Here is a 22,552-nt window from a genome sequence, read left to right on the forward strand (position 1 = left end):
TGTGAAGCACGGCTCACTGAGACAATCATCGTGACAGACGTCGGGACAGAAGCAGGTGAAATCAACTTCTTCCAACAGTCGGCGTGAACGTCTTTCACTGGTTCATTCGATTCTCTGTTGTTTGTTGCATTTCCTCCTGCTTCCTTCGAGCTGACACGCTCTCTGTGAAACTTGGTCTGAATGTAAACAAAGACTTTAAAAAGAGACATAGTTCATCTCGTAGCTCATCAGGATGCAACAGTTTCACAGCAGATTGAAGACGAACAACTCTGATCGTAGACGACATGTTTGATAATCGGCTACGACCAGGGCGCACAGGTTTGATGACGTGTGTGTGTCTAACTGTTCGTACCCTCACAAAGCTCCAGGTGGAGATCAGAGTTCGTTTTGAGAAGAAGAAACACGGGATGAAAAACCAACGATAGTTTCAAGGATTTTTATTCTTTACCGTAGAAACACTGTACATAAATTACTTTCTCTGAGACTAATATTGATGTACGGATAAGTGGAATTTGTCAACCTTCAAAATAAAAAAGATAAACCCATAAAACATCGTCAACTCGTCTCAATTGTCTCTGAAAAAAGATTGGTAGCGTTTGATGTTAACTCTCTGTGTAAAGATCCTGCTCTTACTTTGAAATGATTCAAGTCGGCGTCCCACCCTTGTAAACACACATACACACAAAGAAAACTCATCTAGAAGAGCACAGAGACCCACAATCAATGAGAAAACATCCACATCGATTTCTGATCAATTACTGTTACTCATTAAAGTCACTGATGGCGATGCACTGTCCCTTTAAGGAGAAACGAGCAAAAACGAGGAGAGAAGCAACGATTAGTTACTACTCACAGCAACCCTGCCCCCCCTCCCCCACCCCAAAGCCATGACAACATGTTTCTATTGCAAGCATTACTACTACCTTTGACCGAGAAAAGCACGAGGTCTATGCATCATGAGTCACATTTTGCAGAAGTGAAGGAGTCCTGGGCCGACCGGGGACCACCTGGCCCACAAAGAGAACATCCACGTGGAACCCGAAGCAGCAGAGGCGCTGGGCTCGTCCTGCTTCTGGCCGGAGTCGGACACGGTTTGATTTTATAGACCTTAAAGCACGGGGGATTAGGAGGAGTGGTCAAACAGATCCTCAGTAAGAAAGAAAGTAAAACACAACTCAAAGCTTCTGGTTCAGTCCAGATCACGATCCATTCCGGTGGTGGTGAAGTTATAGTAATATGCAGTAATAGTGGTATAGGTAATAGTATGTAAACACTTTTTTGTTCATTTTTTAAATCCCCTTTTTGTCTGAAGCAAATGCAAGTTTATATATAAAAACCAAAAATCCAAACAGAAAATCAGTCTTTGTTTCCTTCGTACAAAGTGAAGTCCTTTTTAGTGGTCGTCTCTCCGAGAGAGCGTCCACGTCAGTCCCGCTCCGTGTCCATCCAGCGGCCCGAGCCACTGGATCCTGTGGACACGGCTCATCCAGGCCTTTAAGCCCAGAGCCACGGCTCGCATCTGGACCCACACAGACGTGGTCCCTGCAGCATCTGTTAGGGATCCACAGGCGTTTGATTTTTGACTTCTTGGACAGTTTACAACTGTCTAAATGCTTGCAGGCTGCTGAAATGCTCAGTTTGCTACGTGAACGAGTCTCTACATCTGACTGTTTCACAGCTAGATAGCACACGATTATAGCACTCAGGTTAGCCCCGCCTACCAGAGAGAAAAGACAGACAGGAACAGAAAGAGAGAGAAGGCATTGGTCACAGGCTGAGCCTCTGTGCGGCTCACGTGGACGTTTAGTTTAATAAGAACTCGGTTCAGTTGTGTTGAAGAATCAAACTAATTCAGGGTCTCTTCAGAGGCTAGACACTTCAGTCTGTGACATCCATTTGTGTTAACACTGAACTTTGTTAGTCTTTGACAGTCACAGGGGTCGAGATGAGACGTTTGCTGATGCCGTGTTACCTCCTCCCTATCTCGCTCTGCCGTAGGAACTGGATGTTGTTAGAGCTGTCGGCTAGCTCGGGGTACTGCTCTATGGACAGGACGTAGTAGCCGTCGTAACCCAAAACCTTCCCGCTGCTCAGCAGCTGCCTCTTCTCTCCCTCCGTCCACAGCCGAACTCCTTCCTCTCCGTCTCTGACCCGCTGCTGCTCGCGGGCCCAGGCGTTCGACAGCGCCCTCTGCCTGGCGTGCTCCAGGATTCGCGCCTTCTCTTCGTCCAGCGTCGTCCCGTATCGAACATGGAGCGCCAGAGCGCCGTACTGCAGCTCCACGTCAGCGAAGCGCCGCGTCCGCCCGTTCATCACCGTCGTAGACTGCGACACCGTCACGTTCACACCGTTTTCCAGCGACTTCCTGCCCGAGGTGAGCCGCAGCGCGCTGAGGTCGTTCTCAGGCAGGCTGGTCTTGATGAAGTAGTGCGTGTCTCGCCCCTCCACGGTGTAATGGAGGTCTTCCAGGTAAAAGGCGTTGTTTAGGACTGCTGCCACTTTGATGCAGTCCTCGTTGGCAATGTTGAGAGCGTTGGTCACCACGCGGCCTTGGATCACCGCCAGCATCACTCCCTTACCGATCAGAGACTTGACGGTGGCGAACCACAGCCAGGGTTTGGTGTGGTCCAAGTGCCGCCGGCTCAGCTGGATTTCAGGCATCCGCTCGAAGGACAGGAAGGCCCGAGACTGACGAGTCACCTCCTGCTGGACTCCTGAGATAGACTGTGGACGGGAGAAACAGGAAGTCAGGTCAGACTTTATGTTTTATGTTTATGCTTTTTAACATGTAAGAAACAGAGCAAGAAAACTGCTTTAAAGGAAGAGTGCATGATGAAACAGACCAGAGTCACAAGGCGGCCATTTTCCTCTGATGTCACATTTACAGACGGAAAATCAAACGCTAAAATCAGAAGCAAAAAGTTGGACTGCTGCTGCGTTACACGTTACTGTGATCACATGACTTCTGTCTGTAGCGAGTAATGTGACGCATTCCTGTCTTACATTCAATGATCACATGTACGAATCAAACAGTTGCTTCGTTACTCGCTGCGCTACAGAAGCTCTTTCCTGCACACGTCTCCCACAGTGCATGCTGCGCGCGCAACAATCGCTCAACCTCACGTCAGCGTCCAAACGGGGATACTAAATGTCGAGATATCGAAATTACTTTGGATTTGCTGCGTGAAAGGACAATAATTTGAGGGTAAGTGCAAACTGTGTCCAGGCCAGGAGCATCTATCCACTGCTGTGAACACAACATGGAGTATAACCAAGCACCTGTAAAAGCCCCATGCGAACACAGAGCTGGTATGGACAGACCCCCGGGAGCAGAGTGATGATCAGGCCGAGTGTATGCCGACTCCAACTTGCCCTCTGTCAGAAACCTACAGACTGCTCCTGATCAGGAAACGGATTTGTGCTGCCACGTGGGCATCTGTAAGATTTAACGTTACATTCTTAACTGGTCATTATGTGTCAGTTTATCTCATGTAAGTTTCCATTCGTCACACGCAGTCACGCAGACACAATCACAGCGATGACCGAATGATGACGATCAAAGTATGTGACCAGTTACTCTCCACAGGGAGTAATTAAGTAAAGTGATGCATTACTGGGTAATGACCCCAACACTGGTCACCACCTCTCACCACTACTCATGTTTGATAACCATTAGCTTCCACTTGCTAATGCTAATGGTAGCATTTAGCCACTTCCTAGCAAGCATTACCATTTGATAGTTTAAAACGATGCAATAGGAAAAGTGTTACTTTCTAGTTAACGGTTGTGTTAGCCTTGAAGTAGCTGAATGCTAACATTAGCTATTGTCTAACGGAAGCTAACGGGTAATAAAATAAGTTGGCCTGATGTTCTTCCAGATTTTCACTGTCTTTACAAGTTGCTGATCAATCCGGAAGCTTTGGAATCATTCGATTTATTAGAGTGACGTAGGATGAATATGGCCGGCGAGTGGATCTGTTAAACGTGGCTAAGAAGGTAACTTCATCGATCTTTGAGCTGCAGTTACTTTCCATGTGTGGAATATGAAAACCACTGCTCCAACAGAAAAGCAGCTGAAAAGAAAAGTCTGTCAGTGTTTAAACGTTGCTATCGTCTGAGCTAGCTGTAAAACAAACAAGGAGAACAAGGTGATATTCATGAACACAACAACAGAAGCTTTATATTCTGTGTACGATCAGAAGAGAGCTGTATTTACTGTATTTAGCTGAACGTATTTTGTGCGACACATAAACGCCTGCTACGTGTCTTTATGTGCATGCGAATGCTCAGCCGATCAACGCTTCAGTCGTCTCCGAGCTTCCAGGTGAGACAGGTCGTTACGTCACCCAAACAGCGCGAACAGACGAGTCTCCTTTCCGTCTATCTCCGTCTTCATCGTGCTCCGTTCATGTTGGCTTCTCTCACTCTTTGTGTGACTTCCTGATAACCTGTCCACCACACAAGTGCAGAGAAAGCTACAATAACAGAGGACGGCGCTTTAAGCTGAGAAAGGCCCGAATGATTGGTCTCGCTGGATGACTCTTTATTGTCCTCTCTACTCATTTCCTTTCTCATTATTCTCACTCCATTTCCTCCCACCGTTTCCTCTTTCCCCTCCATTTCCTCCTTCTCTTTCTCGATGAACGTCGGGTTGTTTCTTCATTTCTTCGCCTTTTCACTCTCTCGTTTTCAGCTGCTTCGTTTCCTTCTCAATCTTCAGTTTGTAGTTTCCATTTGGATTTCCTGAATTGGTCTTTTGCTCCATGAATTTATTCTCCATTTCATCTCTTTTTCATCTCAAATGCAAAAAAACGTTCTTTCCTAACGGTCACATTATCATCACTGTGTCTCGTTTTCTCCATCCATTACTTCTGTCAGTTATCAGAGTGCATCTATGCGTGACGGTAAATCAACGTGCCTGCTCTGACTTTTTGCTTTGATGAGTTTTTTTAATAGAAACTATGTAAAGTATATGTGTAAGGATAAAGAGCCCTGACATGTAGCTCTCATGCATTCTTGTCATCGAACACCAAACCACATTTTGCATCGTCAGAATAAATCCATCCTTCTTTTTCTCTTCCTTATATTCAGATGAAATCAAACATGTCTATCTGGACTTGTAATGTTAGCTCATGCACGCAGTCAAGTGAGATGAGATGAGCATTGGCAACAGCCAATAGAAGCGCTCTCTGCAGCACCAAACAGGAAGTAGCAAACCAGGTACATACTAATCATGGGGGGGGGTTGCTGTCACCGTGTCCTCACTGAATGTGACGTCATAGCTGGATGCTTCCTGTTAGCTCTCAGTGTTAGCAGGGCACGGTTAGCTCCAGTCAAAGTCTGAACTAAGAGGAAGGACTCGCTCGCTAGCTGCCGACTCGGGCGTAATGCAAACCCAGCTAACACTACAGCCTCAATCAGATCACACAAACTACTGCACACACACTGTTTTTTTTCTTGTAAATTTCCACCAGGTGCATGATGGGAAATAATCTCAGCAGGAATCTAGTTGTAGTTGTAAACAGTGACCTTGCAAGATGCCCAGTCTTTGCACAATGTTAGAGTCAGTGCCTGATTGTTTCTACGTGTGAGGCTGTCAGACTTTAGGAAGTCCTCTCATGTATGCGAGGCTTCGGATACGTACGGGCAGGTCGTCCCACAGCTGGCTCTTCTTCATCTCCAGCGACGGCTGCGTCAGGTCAAACTTGGGGATGGGGAATCCTGGGATCGCGTTGTGGAGATGGAAGCCGAATGTGACCAACCAGATGTTGACATCTACAGAGACGGAGAACGGGGGAGAGAAGAGAGAAAGAGGTGAGTGAGTGAGTTCTGTTTATTTGTTTAGTGAAGCCGCTGAGTGATAAACATCAGAGACAGCAGCTTTGTGTTCTTCTTAGAGTCATTCCAGACAAACTGCTGCTGCTGTTCTCAACCGTTTCAAACTGTTGCAGCTCATTACTGACAAACTCCTCCAATCCAAATGTTTCTGAGCCGACTCACATGCTGTTTCATTTCTTATCTCTGCTGCACCCAGACTATCAGTCATCCTCCCATCCTAAGTACCTCCTAAATACAGCTAAGCAGTACAGATGATGGATGGAAGTATTACCCAGTATAAATAAAAAGGGGGCCCAGCGCAGGCCTTTGTGGGACACCCCTACTTGGTTTGGAGGAACCTTTGAAAAACTGCTGCTTCAGTCTCCTCTGACCATCTGAACATCTGATAAACCATCCTGACCGTTATCTATTGAACAAAGTCTTCCCCGTTACCTGTGACGTATTCTTTGACCTGATGAATCTTGCTGACGGGGTTGTTTCCTCGGAACATGTAGAGGTTGAAGGGCTGGGGGTCTTTACCAACATGCGTCCATGTGCTGATGTCAGGAGTGGTCCACCTTCATGACAAACACACTCCGGTCAGGTGTGACTCAGCTGGAGTAACATCCACTATCACGCTTAGACTGGAAGACAGGTGAATGTGTTGCAGACGACCTACCTCCCAGCGGGGATGTCGTAGTCTCTGTCGCCAAAGTGCAGCAGTCGGGTCAGAGGATCGTAGAGGCCTCCATGAAACCCGATCACCAGCACAAAGTCCGGGTTGGAGTCAAAGTAGACCTCGCCGTATGCCGTGTACTGAACCTACACAAACAGAGAAGGAGTTGACTAAATGACTCCCTTCTAGAATCTGAGCAGGTGTATCACAAACACTGACACACGTACCTGTTTGAGCAGCAGCCCATTGTTGCTGAAGACAGCCAGCGGGGTCCCCGTGTTATCACATGCAATATAAAACTCCTCTCCACTGCTGATCTCCATAGCAAACACGTGGCCCTGTGCAACAACACACATTACAGTTACACACGTTCTGGATGAACCAAAGGTAATGACCAGTTAGTGTTGATGATGTTTTTCTATAACTAGTTGGCAGTTTATGTTCCTGTAAGATCGGGAGGGAACCTGTTGGAACGTTTGCACTCGGGGGGCAAGCTCTCCTCTCAAGTCCACACAAATAATAGTTACAACCTTCTTTCCTTTTGCAGTGCAATGCTAACGTTCTGAACTTGGCGTCATTGTGTTGTAAATTCTTTGATAGAGTCAGTGTGTTATGTGTGTTATAAAAACTGGGACTGCTGTTTGATTAATCTTGTTTAATCTGAACCGACAGCTCGTTCACATTCTAGAGATGTGAAGCATCTCAATACGCGACGTCCCAATAAGTAAAACTACTGTTTTATGTACCTGCAGGACCTTTCTCTCGCAGGGTTGTAAGGGTTAACGGGCGTACATGATGTCAGGACAGAAGACTTCAGGCCTGTCGTGATCGCATGGTTCTCATCTTTGTCGGGGGTTTTAAAAATACAGATCGCTGAAGGGAAGGAGAACTTTGTCTGCATCAAACAGCCAGTGGCAGGCTTGTACGCCAGTCTGCACCCTGCGTCACACTGCTTACTGTCCTTTTCTATTTTTGTAGAGTAAACTCACAAAGACAAACTCCCATCAGTCCTGTTGAGATGGAAAAGTTTTGCATCCTGAACACTGAAGGTCGTGCTGCTGCGGATGCTGGATGCTGAATACGATTCATCACAATAAAACAAATTCCTCTCTGCTGTCACCTTGTTACAGGTCCCCTAACCTGTGAAGCATTTAAAGTAGCAAACAATATGTTTGTGTAATAAAGTGGGTCTGCTACAGAGAACAAACATCCCCTCCTTTCTAATTAATATGCTGTACATTCACCAAGTGTCCCAAGAGCCACTGGAGGGAGTCCCGCTCCAAACAGACCGTCATAAATCAAAAGTTGAAACAGAATTGAAGTCACATTTTACTTCTTCCCTGGTTGGACTTATTCAAACACAGTATGTGTACGATGAAAGGAGCATGTTTAATACACCTCTTGCAGTGTATCTACCTGCAGATCATAGTAGAAGGAGGTGATCTCGGAGCTGGAGTGGTTGTAGACGTGTGTGATCCTGGTCGGGTAGTTCAGGTCAGCGTAGAAGAACTGCAGGTGTTGACCCAGACTGTTCCTGGACGCCACACGTCGACCCAAACCGTCGTATCGGTACTGGATGGTCCAACTGGCCGCTTTGCTGTAGACACGGACTAGAAGACCTGAGAACAGATGAAGAGAACATGAGCGAGTTAGTTTCATAACCACAGACTTTGTTGGTACAAATGTCAGTGAGACTGTTCCATTTCCATACAAACACAAACCTCTGAGGACGTTTGACATCATGGGAGTTACGCGTGAACAGGCTCTGGAACTTTAGCAGCACACATTCTGCCTTTTATTGGAATGACTGTGATCACAGCTTTGGTGTGCTTCGACACACAAGTTTGAACTGTTGACACAAGCTGTCTGAATAATGCTGACCTCGGAGGAACAGAGAGTTTAAATGGTAATAAGACCGGGGTCAAAGGTCAGTTTATGAGCAAGCTTAAACTGACAGTGGCTGTGAAGTTACTACTTAGAGCTACTGTGACCTGATCATGACTGACAGGCGCTGCAAATTCATGGCTGATAGATGTTCCCAACCATCCTCGCTGGTGGTCACGCCAACAAACTTTTACTACGACCTATTTTAGGGAAGAAGCAGCAACCGATGTGCTGAAACATGGAAGTGCAAAACCCTGCAGTTCCTCTGGTGTCCACTTGAGGCTGCCTCCAGCAGTGAGTCAGTCCCCATAGAGCCCCATGTTAAACTTTACAGCAGAAATAAACATGTTTACAGCCTGGTACAAAAAACAGTTTGGGTCTCTATAGCTCATTTCTCTCTTCATGACAACTGTACGGGGAGAATCTTTATACAGCTCACCTGTTTACATTATATTAAGGCTTAAATTAAAGGGGCGTGGCCTCTTTGAGTGACAGCTGGGAGCTGCTAGCTGTCTGCTAGGTGTCCCCTCAGCTAACTCAGTCACTGAACGTAACCTCTGGGCCGTGTTTGTGCTGTTGGAGCCTTTTGGAGATTTGTTCATGTAAATATCAGACAGATAATCTGTGTGTGCGCTTTGTTGGACGAACAGACCGTCCAACACGTCTCACACACTGTTTCTACACTCATTGTTTTATTTGCTAACCAAACCCGGGTTGATAGCTTGTTCAGTGTTTGTCATACATTGATTTATTTGTGGCAGAACGTGCAGGAAGTCAGGACTGTTGTTGGCTTTTCCCCACAGATAAGACGGGAGGAAACACCTCACTCTGAAGGAAACACTTCACTCTGAAGGAAACACTTCACTCTGAAGGAAACACCTCACTCTGAAGGAAACACCTCACTCTGAAGGAAACACCTCACTCTGAAGGAAACACTGTCGCTGAAGAATTAGCCTTGGGCAAAGATTGTTGTCAACCCATCGCTCCTCTCTAGCTCCACCCTTTCGTCTAAAGACGTCACTTCTGACAAACACAAGATGCTGACAGCTAAAATACCAAACTGTGACTTTAAGACAGCCATCTGCAAACCGGAGAATGGATGTTAAGGTAGCTACGTCCACACTAACAGATACCAGTCCCCACCTTTGGAGTTGTACTCAAATATCTCGGCTCCTCTCTGTCTCAGGAAACCGTCTTCATCCAGCCGGTACTGAACGTCTCCCAGACGGGTGATTCTGTCCCGCAGGTCGTAGCGTAGAGGGGTCAACCGCCCGCTGTTCCCAGGGTTCAGCAGGTGCAGGTTCCCATTCAGGTCGTAGTTATACCTGGAGGAGTAGAAAACCACACCTGTAACACCTGGCATCAGAAAGGTACTTTACCTGAGTTTAATGCTGTGATCTTACCTCCACATCATCTTCTCATTGAGGGAGACCGTCTGCAGCTGTCCATCAACATCGTACTCGTAACCGTACTTGGTCGTGTTGGCGAACGGGCCGATCTTGATCTCTCGCTTGGTGACTCGGCCCATGTTGTCGTACTGAATGGTGATCCAGTACATCAGAGACCTGAAGATCTCGTACTGGATCTCCTTGATCCGGCCGTGCTGGTCGAAGTGTTTGGTGTAGGTCATCACGGCGGTGGAGATGATCTGAGACGCAGGAAGTTCAGATTATCATGTGACTCAGGGAAAGATTGTTCACAAGGTGGGACAGCGAAGGAACAGTCGGTCTGTGCGGGACCAAAGTCTGAGTGTGAGCGCTAAATCTGCTGCTGTCATGTGACGTAGTTGGTGTCCTACGCACTAGCTTGATTCTTGTGTTGCACACCAGCTATGACAGAGCACCATGCACAGAGAGAATGGGCTCCTGTATGATGAGAGCAGAGGATGTTATGGACCAGGAGACCTTTGTACAGTTATCTTCATCTGCTCGGCAGGATAGCATCGGAGCAAGGTAGAGGTGTCTGTCTCTTTAAATGCCTACCTCTGACTTAAAACACTTTTTCTGACTTGTTCATCATTAAAGACGTTAAAGACGCAGTTTAGATCAGTGCATCCACCCTGTCTTACCTGATTGATGTCATAATAGATGACTCCAAACTTCCCAAACTGCTCCACCTTCCCTGATATGTCATCGAACTGGTAGAGGTCGATGGGCAGCGGCGTCTCGTTGATCACGGCCTGCATGCTGGTGACTCTGAAGCTGTTGTCGTAGGTGTAGTCGAAGCGCGCGTTCACCATCCCGTCCTCGCTGAAGCGGAATATCTGCCGGTCCACCAGCGGGCCGATCTGCCGGTACCGGATGGAGCAGATGAAGCCCTCGCTCTGCAGGTTGACGGTCTTGAGCACGCCGGCGGTCTCATCGTAGGTGAAGCTGACCCGTGTGGAGTCATAGAGGATCTCTGCCAGCTTGTTCTGATGAGACAAAACGGATCATATTCATGTAAGACCAGCGTCACCGTGAAACAAACACTGCCATCAACTCCTGAGTTGAGCTGTCAAACTCGTCGTTTCATCTCCGCTGCTGCTGATGTTTATGCACATCCTGCCTCAGCACCTCCTCCGGGTCCACCTGACTCTGCTTCTTCGCGGCTCCTTGTGTGTGGCCTGTGTTGATGTCTCTCTGCTACGGCTTTCAGTCTTCTCTATCAGGCTGAAACTGAACAGTCAGACTTTTGCAGTAAATGTTTGAGGCCCGAGCACTGAGGACCTTAAAGTGACGCTCGCGGGGCTGAAGGTGCCCCACAACTCACAGACTTTGCACAGGCTTCAGACGTGGTGAAAATGTTCTCACCGTTTGGCTTTCACACACCGGTTTGGCAAAACAGCTCAAATATTCTGAGCCTCTGAAGTTTGCTTTAAACTAGAAGCATGAAATGTGGAGCCTCTTGGAGACGGACCAGAAACCCAACAACCCAACATGTTGCACATTTCTCAGTAAACAGCAACAAAGTGCTCGGTCGCTCAGGGCTGCTGTGTTCGCTCTGGCACCATAAAGGTGAAAATGTCAGGACAGGATGATACTGCTACAAATACACAAACTGCAAATGAGAAAAGAAAAAGAAACCTCTAAATAAAGGTTCATAATTCATAATGTTGACTGTGTTGAAACATGAATTCATGTACCTGTCTGCGATATTTGTAGAGGATACGGCGGCCGGTGCCCAGGTGAGCGACTCTGAGGAGCTGCAGAGAGAGGAACAGATCAATGAGATTAATGGGTCACTGATCAGAACTCAACACTATCAGATTCTTCTTCTGTGAGTCGGCCTGCGAGAACCGACCATGGTGGGACTACAAGTGCGTTTTAAGACCCACCTGTCCGTCCTCAGAGTAGTCCACGGTGACCGAGGCGTTGCTCTCCGGGGGGGTGTAAATGTTCCGGTAGTATCCGATGGATCTGATGGTCTGCATGGTGTGACGAGCCACGCTGGGCATGGTGACGGCTGACAGACGATCCCCCGAGTCGTAGTCGAAGATGTACTGATGCTGGCTGTGCAGCAGCAACACCATGGACTGTTGGGAAGGAGGGAACAGGAATTTAACACCATCACAGAGTCAACAGGAGCAGAGGAGAGGCATGTATCTCATATGGGGCGGGTTTAGGCATTGTTTATCCAAGATGGCTGCCGCTGATGTGGAACATTTTGAGTCTGCTGTCAATATTCAGTGAGCCGACTCGACGTCATGTTAAGAACAAACGGTGTGTTTCTACATCACGCCATGACAAACATCTTTTACATGTTTTCAGTTGAACTAGACGACGTATGAACTGGGTGTTTGGTGGTGTAGCTAACTAGCCTAGCTACCGCTACGTCACACGTTTCATTGCTTTGATTGGTTGGAGAGACCAAAGGGCGTCATTAAGACCACCTATTCCTGCCCGACTTCGCTAGATATGCCTACAAGACAAAAACAGGACTTCTTCTTCTTCTTAATATTTAAACCATGATTGTTCCTGAGACCTTACAACGAGTTCTGGTGTCTCACCCTGACCAAGGAAACAGTTGCAGTCCTTTTGTTCAGGACAGGAGCAGCTGTCTGCTGGATGAGTGGGATTAAGCGGGAAAAATAGATCGCTTCCAGAGACCATTGACGAGCGAGTCAAAGCAGGAAGCAGCGTTACCACATCCTGTAAGGTCAAGGGTGGAGTTTGGGGTGGTGGGCGGACGTGTGGCACATCACACTTTCATGTAGCGTTTCAGGCGCGTTACAGACCTGCAGTTAACCTTTGCATGGTCTGTAAGTTCAACCACACTGTCTCTGTCATAACCCACACCTCTCCCTAACCTGATTGCAGTTATTAAAGAACTTAAAGAAAAGTACAAATGTGGCAGACCGCCCCCTGTGGCTTGGATCCTTCAGAGAGCAGAGCCTTCTCTGACTGAACTAAAGCTGCGTCCTCTCTGAGGTCACTGTAAAGACCTGCCAACATGGATAGAGAAAAGGCGAGCCTCACCTGGCTCCTTTTGATTTTTAGTTTAAGATCAATTTAAACATTGATAATGTTGAAAACGATCCATCTCAAAGGGTTAATAATACATCCATGAGCGGTTCTCGCTCCAGGAGTCGGCCCTGTTGCACTCCTATGTTTCTACAGTAGCCCATAATGGACAAACAAGACTCTATACGCCTATGAAGACGGCCCATTCGAGCCTCACAGAATTTTGCAGCTTCTGTCGCTTCTGCTGCTCGCCCGGGAGGAGACGGCCATTATCGACCCCTCAAAGCTCGACGTCTCTCGATCCTACACACTGCCACTTTAACCTGCCGACACTACACACGGGGATATACGTGAGCACACTGCTACACGGTGCACACGGTCATGAAGAGCGTCCATGCAGCTGCAGTAAGCATGTTGTTTGTGTGCCACTGAGCATGATGGATCCTGCGTGTTCACACTCTGTCTCCCAAAGAGCTTCCTGTGAGTGTTTCCAGCGAGGAGCGAATGTGACAGATGGAGGCAGGAAGTGAATGAAAAACAAGTGCAGGAGGAGGTGCGAGCGAGCGCGGAGTGACACATGGAGTAATAGAGAGTGGCTCGTTTATTCACAGGGAGAGAATAATGCCCCGTCTTTGTGTTGGTCTCTTCTTCACGTCGTCTGCTTTGTCTCTTGTTTGGTGCCCTCCTTCCTCCTCTTCTCACCTCCACTTGTTTTTCTTCAGTCCCCGCTCCCTTTGTCAGTCTCTCCTGTTTTATTCATTACTGTCGAGGGTCTCGCTTCCTTATTTTTAAAACTGTCACTCACAAACAAAATAACCAAGAATAATGCTTTTTCTTGGAGAGCTCCTTGTAGTCTCTTCTCTCTGTGTTCCTTTTGTTTGGCCTCTTTACAAAATGAAACTCCTCCACTCCAATCTACTCTGCTGTGTCTGCAGTTTCACATGTAACCACTCAGTGTTTTAGATTTAAAATGTTCATTAGTTTCACGTTTCAGTTTATAGTTTTAGTCGATGACGACTTCAAACATTTGCCTCCAGTTTCAGTCAATCACAGGTCATCACATGGTCTCAGGTTTACCTGTGTGCTTCAGGTGAAACTGTGTAGCTGTTACATTAGAAAGAAACGAGAGGCACTGAGAGCTTCGTGTGCTAAAATAAGAACATTCACTTACGTATGAACACTGTTCATTCTGTCAGTGTTCCTCTCGTCGTATTTGCAGCAGCAGGTTTTGTTTTTTACTGTAATAACTTTTAGATTTTCATCAGTTTACTGAAGATGTGATCTTTGGTTGTCTGTGGATAAAACATGAAACCAAAGTTTGTTTTTCTCGCTTCTCAAGAGTCTGACTGAAGCAGACGGTGACCGCTCCTCTCTGTGCAGAAGAAGCGTCACATGACGCGTAAAACACCCCTTCTTCTGTGAGCGCGCTCAGAGCCTGAAAGCCTGAGATAACAGAGACGGGTCACAGCCCGTTACCTCTGTTACCTCTGTTACCTCTGTTATCTCTGTTACCTCTGTTACCTCTGTTACCTCTGTTATCTCTGTTATCTCTGTTACCTCTGTTACCTCTGTTATCTGTTACCTCTGTTACCTCTGTTATCTCTGTTACCTCTGTTACCTCTGTTATCTGTTACCTCTGTTACCTCTGTTATCTCTGTTACCTCTGTTACCTCTGTTATCTCTGTTACCTCTGTTATCTCTGTTACCTCTGTTACCTCTGTTACCTCTGTTATCTCTGTTATCTCTGTTACCTCTGTTACCTCTGTTATCTCTGTTACCTCTGTTACCTCTGTTATCTCTGTTACCTCTGTTACCTCTGTTATCTCTGTTACCTCTGTTATCTGTTACCTCTGTTATCTCTGTTATCTCTGTTACCTCTGTTACCTCTGTTATCTCTGTTATCTCTGTTACCTCTGTTACCTCTGTTATCTCTGTTACCTCTGTTACCTCTGTTATCTCTGTTACCTCTGTTATCTCTGTTACCTCTGTTATCTCTGTTACCTCTGTTACCTCTGTTATCTCCGTTACCTCTGTTACCTCTGTTACCTCTGTTATCTGTTACCTCTGTTATCTGTTACCTCTGTTACCTCTGTTACCTCTGTTATCTCCGTTACCTCTGTTACCTCTGTTACCTCTGTTATCTGTTACCTCTGTTATCTCTGTTACCTCTGTTATCTGTTACCTGTTACCTCTGTTATCTCTGTTACCTCTGTTATCTCTTGTTACCTCTGTTACCTCTGTTATCTCCAGCTGTTATCTCTGTTATCTCCAGCTGGGGCTTCGGGCTCTGTCGGGTCAGCTTCCTTACATAAAGCCTGAGTATGTTGAAGTTGCTTCGTGTTACAGCCCTCTGTTTGCTGTGGATGCCGTCGTGTTGCTGTCAGGCTGTTCACCTATAAAATCCTCCTCCTCACCTACAGGTCTCTCCATTCCCTCGCCCCCCAGTACCTAAAGGACCTCCTCCATCCCCACACCCCATCCCGCAGTCTGCGGTCCTCAGACGCAGGCCTGCTCTCCATCCCTCACTCTCGCCTCCGAGCTGTTGGGGACCGAGCCTTCGGTGTCGCTGCCCCACCCTCTGGATCGCTCTGCTTTTTAAGTTTCACTTTCAGTAAAGAAAAGAAAACGTGAACTTTTAGACTTCGTTTCCACCTGGTGGTAAAATGTGATCTGCACCTGGACAGGCGACGTGGAGGATAAGCTCATGCAGGGTGAAATACATCTGCAGGTAGTCTGGCTCACATCGTGTTCAGAGCTTAAATAGGTATGAACGCAGCCTGTACATTTCCCGGGGATCCTGCTCTGACCTTTGACCCCGGTTTTTACTCTGCAGAACAGGTCAGATCTCCATCACGTCTAACAAACTGGTCTCTGTTTTTTCTTTATTTCTATCTGACCTAAATCATGTTTCCTCCCTCTCTCCTCTCTCCTCTCGTCTCTCTCCTCTCCTCTCTCGTCTCTCCTCTCTCCTCTCCTCTCGTCTCTCCCTCCGTCTCTACCGCGGCTCTCTCTTCCCATCCACAGTGATTTCTGTGTCCGTCTCCGCCTGTCCTCTCTCTGCCGTACGCGCTGCAGCGAACGTCCCCTGGGTCTTGTTTCCTCGTAGTGCTGCTGTCTCTGCAGACTCTCTTTAATATCCCTCTCTGTCTCTCCTCTTCCATCGCTCTCCATCACTCCTTTCTTTCAGCGAGCGCAAACAAGGCTCGTTGCTGTTTAGTGTCGGCCTTCATCTGTCGGCCCCTCCGTCTTCTCGAGCTAACAAACACAAAAGGTGTGTGATTTATCCCTCCTGTCTCCTCTGGCTCGTCCTCCTCCTATCTGTTATTTTACTACAGGGATTCCCCGCTCCGTCCTCCGAGAAAGACGAGGTGGGTTGTTTTTTAAACTCTCTTCTTTTGAAGTATCTTTTTGTACGCTTCAGTGAGCTCTCCGTTCATGTACCGTCTCCTGTCTCTTTTTTACGTTTTACTGCTCTGTCCTCCTTCAGGTGACTCCTCGTCTCCTTACGAATTAAAGCCAGTAATCCATTTTGAAGCCATCTCTCTCCAACAGTGAGATATCCTCTCTCTATCTCTATGGAGCGCTTTGAGCACTGGGAAACATTTCAGACAGGATGTTCTTTATGTTTCCTCTTTCTCTCTCCGAAGCCTCGGTGGGAGCGACTAAGGCTGAAGGAAACGACCTTAGACTGTAACTAACGGACGTAGCCACTGTGATGTCACCCGATGGTTTGTCGTGAAGCGTCAGGTTTGGTATTTTGGCTGCTGCCATCTTTTCTGGAACCAGAAGTGACCATATTTGGACGAGAGGGTGGAGCTAAGCTATCAAGGCTAAACAGTCTGTGCTCATGGCTAATCCATTAGCTGCTAATGTGATCGCTAACTATATGCACAAAGAAAAATCAGCTGAAGCTTAATCAAACACTACTGTACTGCGCTTAGCGGTGTGTGTGTGTGTGTGTGTGTGTGTGTGTGTGTGTGTGTGTGTGTGTGTGTGTGTGGCTTGACCTGAGTCCTGGTTTACCTTATCCAGGTAGGTGTAGCTCCACGTCTTTCCATCAGCGAACACTCGGGAGATGATTCTTCCCTGACTGTCGTACTCCCACCGCTCTGTGGTCGGACCCCTCTGAAGCCCTGTCACCTGCCCCGTGCTGCACGCACACACACACGCACACGCACACACACAGTGAGTGAGCGTACACTGTCTCTTTGTTCTTGATTTAAACTTCTATCAGAGCCTGCTCGTTTCTTGTGTTTTTCTGCTCCCGTGTTCGTCTCCACTTCATCAATAACTCTTCTTTTCAAAGCGGATCATTTTAAATATTAGTCTTTGTGAAGCTCTTCATTAACAACAGTGCTGCAGCCCTGTAGTTCCTTCTACTAACATGTCAGCAGAGTCTCAGAGGCTGTTTGACAGTCACAGAACACCCTGACCCAGTGAGCGCGGACACAAGCAGAGAGCAACGAGCAGGTTGATGAAGGATTGATTGTTGGCGTCCATGTTTTTGCTGGATAGGATCAATCTAATAACTGGATGTCATATTCCACATTACCGATTAATTCTGACGCAAATTAACGAGCACATTTTATGGAGCAAAAGTCTTCTTTACAGAGAACGTTCACCTGGAAAGGTGTGTCTGAAATAAATCAGACAGCAGTCAATGGGGGTTTGTACCACATTAGAGCTCAGTGTGATCTTCCTCCTGGACGTTTGAACCTGGATGTCATTCTGCCTCTTGGCTGTATTAAAACGCAGATCCTGTTGTGAACACTAGGTGTCACTCTGCACGCGTGTGTATATAATCAGTGCAGGGGCAAAAGACTGGACCCCCTGCTGCAGACTGGTTGATTCCTCTTTTGGCACTAAACAATAACCTGCATCAGATCTGTTGTTTCGTCCTGCAGCAGCCTGCAGGTGTCAGGTGACGTCGTCGTATTTTAATTCAGATTTTAATTACTTTTTTGACTCATTTATAAAAACTAATTACAAAGTTTATGGGCTTATTTAAATCACAGTTTTTACTTTACATTTTAATTCACTTTATTTATCAAATTATTTTCTGAACATTTCATCACTTGGTTTTTCTTTATATTTATTTGCTCTTTTAACTGACTCATGATTGTAAGTGAAGGTCGAACATCGATGATTTTAGCAGAATCTCAAAATAAATAAAACCTGTGATTTATTTCTTCTTCTGTCTGGTCCTCCTTCCTACACTTCCTGTCCAGCCTGTGACCCGGGTGTTACAGCTTCCTGTGGCTGAGTGAACCTGAACTATCAGACCTGAGGGGCTCACCTGGAGTACGTCAGGTTGACGGACAGCAGTTTGCTGCTGGGGACCCAGAGCGTGGGATGGCCCTGCGTGTCGTAGATGATCTTCAGCAGGAACTTCCTGTGGTCGTCGTAAATTTTCTCTGTTCTCAGCGAGCGGTCGTAATCCACAGACAGCAGGTTCCTGCCGTTCACCTGAAGGAGACAAAACATACAGAGGATGAAGAAACACTTAAACACTATCTTTACATGCTCAGTGACGGGATCACTGTGTGAGCGTGTCCTGAGGCCAGCTGAGGTCATCTAACGTTCATCAGCAGCGCAGGTTTATGCTCAAAGGAATAACCGTCGTACATTAAGATTATTATTAAAAACTAAAATGCAGATTTCACCACGTGGTTCGTCTTCCTGTGAGCACGATTATAGATTATAGATTATAGATTATAGATTACAGAGAGCAGGCAGTCCCACCAGCTCTCTGCAGGCAGCATATTCTCTCTCTCACTGCGCGCTGCTGTTAGCGCTGCTGTCTGTGAATTAGGTGCTTTTTGCACTGAGGTTTATTTACATAGAAAGGGGCCAAATCTGCCCTGAATGTCTGCATGATGCCTCACTTGAATAGGAGCAAACGGCTGCGCAGCACAGAGACGCTGTTTGCTCTGCAGCTTTGGGGTGCGTTCTCTGAGTGTGCTTGGAGAAGGAGGCGGAGTCTGTTTGTGTCTTCATGTGTAGCGGGCGCAAAAGATGTGCAACCCTTTAGTGAATCAGGCCCTGAGTTATTTATTATCATTGTTGTGTACATGTGGAAATAAGTGAAGGGTCAAAGGTTAGGAGGTTACAGAGAACTAAACTGATGACCATGGCTGAGGTGAATGCCGGTGCACCATGCTTACATGCTGTGTGTGAGCGCAGACGATTTTTAAACCACAGTCAATAAAAAGGTGGACTTCAGGAAGAAGTCATACCTCCAGCTTTTACAGGTATGACTTCTCTCTGTATTTAACAGTAGATCACTTTCTTAACAATGTGCTGAAAGAATTTTCTTCCACAACTTCACAGTTATTATGTATATAACACCAAATCACAACAAATGTATGTAAGCACACTTTACAGACCTGAGGCCGGTGCGAGCTCAACAAAGCCGGGCTGTCTTTAGTTATCTGTCCTCAGCTACTCAGAGGAGAGCGAGTTACACGCTCACGTAAAAGGGGCGGAGTCTGCAGCGTGTGACCAATCACAGACAGGTACAAGTCTGCAGTCAGCTGATTGGTTGATATTTTACGAACTATGATGTACGAGACATTTGATATTAGAAGTTAGACATGAGAGAGAGAGAGAGAGAGAGAGAGAGGTGGACATTCATTTAGAGTTCTGGCTCCACAGAGAGCTCGCTCAGGATGGTTCACGATGAAGGACGACGCTCCTGAATAAACAGAAACCATAAAGAAGCTCAGGTGTAGAGCCCGTCCTTCTCTCAGTCAGCGCCTGAAGAACAGACTTGTGATCCAGCAGCCATAAAACACGGCAGCATCACGGAGCCGGCTGACAGTCTTTATCGCTCTCTAAATGACGTCCTGTTTGTTCAAACTCTCGTTTACAAAGACGGATCGCCCGGGTTCGGCTCTCAACTCACCTCGGCGCTCCGTCATGGAGGGGAAACGCTCCGAATCAGCCCATCAGATGTTTCATTAAAGAGAGAGGCCTGCTGGAACACGCTCAACACTCATTTTTCTCATCTTTTCATTCAGACTCTCATTCATTTGTAAATTAGCACCAGTTGAATGCAGCGAGGTGGACGAAGGGGGGAGAGAGGGAGGATGTTGGGACGGTGGACGCGAGCCAGCTGGATGGAGAAGCGTCAGGACGACAGCCAAAGTGAGCCTCATCATATCAGGGAAACTCATCATCAGCAGAGCGGCCCGTCATGTTCGTGAGGACCAGAGCGGACTGAGACTTTAGCTCAACACCACGCTGACAGCAGGACTCAGAGTCCAGACCAGGAATAAGCTCCAGCCACAGACCGCGCTACCGCCCCCTGCTGACTGGCTGCAGTATAGCTCATAAAGCCCGCCTCCTCCATGTTAACAGATGGGACATGAGTCAAACTATAAAATCAAAATACACGTCAAATACATTTTTCTCAAACATGGTTTCTGTCATTATAGTTAGTTCTTATCATGCTGATTTATGTCCAAGTGTTCATTATTCTGACAAGTTTACTTTTAATTAGTTATTTGATGCTGTGAAAAGGGGGCGTGGCCTCATGATTGACAGCTCTGTTGACAAATGGGGCTCCTGCAGTGTTCTGTTCCCGAGTAGCAGAGTAGAGGAGGAACGGCGAGAGGAGACGTAACTAACACTAACACTACAGTCATTGAACTTTCCATCAGCGTGAATATCTGCTTCAGACCGACACAAGAAGCTGTTCTGCTGCAGACTGAGCCCACCTGAGGGCTCCAACACGCCAAGGACACCTGAGGGCTCCAACACGCCAAGGACACCTGAGGGCTCCAACACGCCAAGGACACCTGAGGGCTCCAACACGCCAAGGACACCTGAGGGCTCCAACACGCCAAGGACACAAGGTAAAGGTGTGTGTCAGGTAGAGGAAGGGGCGGGACGTACCGTACTTCACAATCATAACACACGAGGTGCCGGCCCTGCTCAGTCTGTGTCTGACAGTAGATGCTTAAACACACAGTTTCCCATTAACTGGCATCTCGTGCACCATCCACAGCCCTCAGCGGGACCAGCAGAATATATAAACCCAGCATGAATATTAGAATTCAGTAGAAGGGCTGGATTAAAGATCACTGCTGTCTGCAATCAGCCCGTTATCATCACTGCTGCTGCGCTGCAGACAGACATTCACACACCTGACTCACAGACACGCAGCTGACATACACAGCACACCTGTTTTATATATGCTCACCTTTATGCTCATTATTACTGCCTCACAATACAACACTTCCCATTTCCACTAGTGGACCACACATGCTGGTACAGTCATTAGTGTTTATTGGCCCTCGCTGAGAGTGGCACCGCTGTGACGATCAGACCCTCAGGAGGCCACATGACTGCACAGTTTCCTGTCATTACGCAGGGCTAGTTAGAGAGCACTTCATGTAATATTCAGACAAAACACAGTGTCCCATCAGTCCGTCCTCACGGCTCGTAAGAACAACAGAAAACGACATAACAGACAGAAACAGGAGCTCACAGAGGGAGGCGACATGATGCCAGTCACACACTGCGCTGTGTCGCCTCACAGCAACAAGAGCACTCACCCTGAGCTTTCTGCCAAAGACGATGACTTTCCCCCGCGTCTGCTCCTTCCTGAACCTCCACTCCACCAGGTTCTGCCCGTTCTCGCCCGGCAGCGTCATGTTGCGTCGGGCTACAGTCGGGTTAGCGGCACCTGGAAACGGAGATGAAAGAGATGTTAATACCAACAACAAAGTTTGCTGCTTTTCAGTCAGTCCCTGAAATGAAACCTCCTGAGCAGCTCGCTGACTACCTGAAGCGCTGCAGTGCATGGCAGATCATTCTGAACACGCTACTCATGTGAGCCTCCTTCTTTATCAAGGTTAGGAAACAGTCATTTATCTGCACAGGTACGTTTAAGACTTTTAATGTTTCTACCTTTACAGAAGGTTTGAACACACCTCTTCCTAGCATGCAGGAAGTGAGCTGTATATCGCCGATTGAGCTTGAAAAATTGGATGACATCATGCTTGGGTGCATCTTGTTATTTCTACAAAGACACAGCCCGAGCGAGTGTGTTTCCAACGAGCAGCATGTGGCTCAGCATGTTCGTTTCTGCTCGGAGCACGTTAGGAAACCTTCAGTCTGTTTCTCCGTGCACGCTTGCTTCTATTAAAAAAACTCTGCCAAATGCACACCCACCACTTCTCATTGCTGCTACCTGTCTCCTGCAGCACGCTGAGGTGTTGCAGCTTAAAAACCATCATGTGAAACTCTGCAGAGACTTGACACTCGCTTTAGTTCATCATCAATCACTGCGAGTGTCACTTCTGTTCCTACTGTTAGGTAGTTACACTGTTGGGCCGCAGAGGCAGGCGTGTAAGCACGACACGACGACACTATGTTACTCTGCAAGGACGACAAAACAAGCAGGCCTGTTTATCATGACAGATCACCTGCAGCACATGCAGCACACCTCAGCTCTCCGTGAGCTCATTCTGATGCATTTTACTGATTTGATTTGTGCTGTGAAGAAAGCAGACCAGAGGCTGTTCAGGAGGTCGAGTCTTAAACAGCCTGTTGTGCTTCAGACAGCAGAGATGACGCAGATCCTGTCACAGATCATTTTGTTTTGACCTTCTGAACAAAGCTTCTGGGATTCTTTTTAAAAGTATTTGAGATGTTTTTTTAAAGACACCGCGGGATGGTTCAGTTTGAAACCAGACGATGAAGGACGGAAACCTCACAGAGCGACAGG

General features: G+C 47.2%; 1 protein-coding gene across 2 annotated transcripts in view; it reads right to left on the bottom strand.

Annotated features, from left to right (window-relative positions):
* Positions 1 to 420: 420 nt before the first annotated feature.
* Positions 421 to 22,552, bottom strand: part of LOC138604840 (teneurin-3) — a 149,150-nt gene continuing 127,018 nt past the window's right edge. For both annotated transcript variants that reach the window (XM_069676851.1, XM_069676852.1), the window contains 14 exons: positions 21,378 to 21,508; positions 18,116 to 18,285; positions 16,843 to 16,969; positions 11,694 to 11,891; positions 11,502 to 11,561; positions 10,446 to 10,790; positions 9,781 to 10,025; positions 9,521 to 9,702; positions 7,910 to 8,112; positions 6,721 to 6,831; positions 6,497 to 6,639; positions 6,271 to 6,395; positions 5,645 to 5,775; positions 421 to 2,724 (listed from right to left, as the gene is read on the bottom strand). In XM_069676851.1, coding sequence (XP_069532952.1) covers positions 1,969 to 2,724; positions 5,645 to 5,775; positions 6,271 to 6,395; positions 6,497 to 6,639; positions 6,721 to 6,831; positions 7,910 to 8,112; positions 9,521 to 9,702; positions 9,781 to 10,025; positions 10,446 to 10,790; positions 11,502 to 11,561; positions 11,694 to 11,891; positions 16,843 to 16,969; positions 18,116 to 18,285; positions 21,378 to 21,508 — 2,927 coding nt within the window. In that variant the 3' untranslated portion in view covers positions 421 to 1,968. The remainder of the gene's footprint in view (positions 2,725 to 5,644; positions 5,776 to 6,270; positions 6,396 to 6,496; positions 6,640 to 6,720; positions 6,832 to 7,909; positions 8,113 to 9,520; positions 9,703 to 9,780; positions 10,026 to 10,445; positions 10,791 to 11,501; positions 11,562 to 11,693; positions 11,892 to 16,842; positions 16,970 to 18,115; positions 18,286 to 21,377; positions 21,509 to 22,552) is intronic.

The sequence above is a fragment of the Semicossyphus pulcher genome, unplaced genomic scaffold, assembly GCF_022749685.1.
Source record: "Semicossyphus pulcher isolate SPU_LCO1_2020_fin unplaced genomic scaffold, fSemPul1.0.p SCAF_27, whole genome shotgun sequence".
Lineage (NCBI taxonomy): Eukaryota > Metazoa > Chordata > Actinopteri > Labriformes > Labridae > Semicossyphus > Semicossyphus pulcher.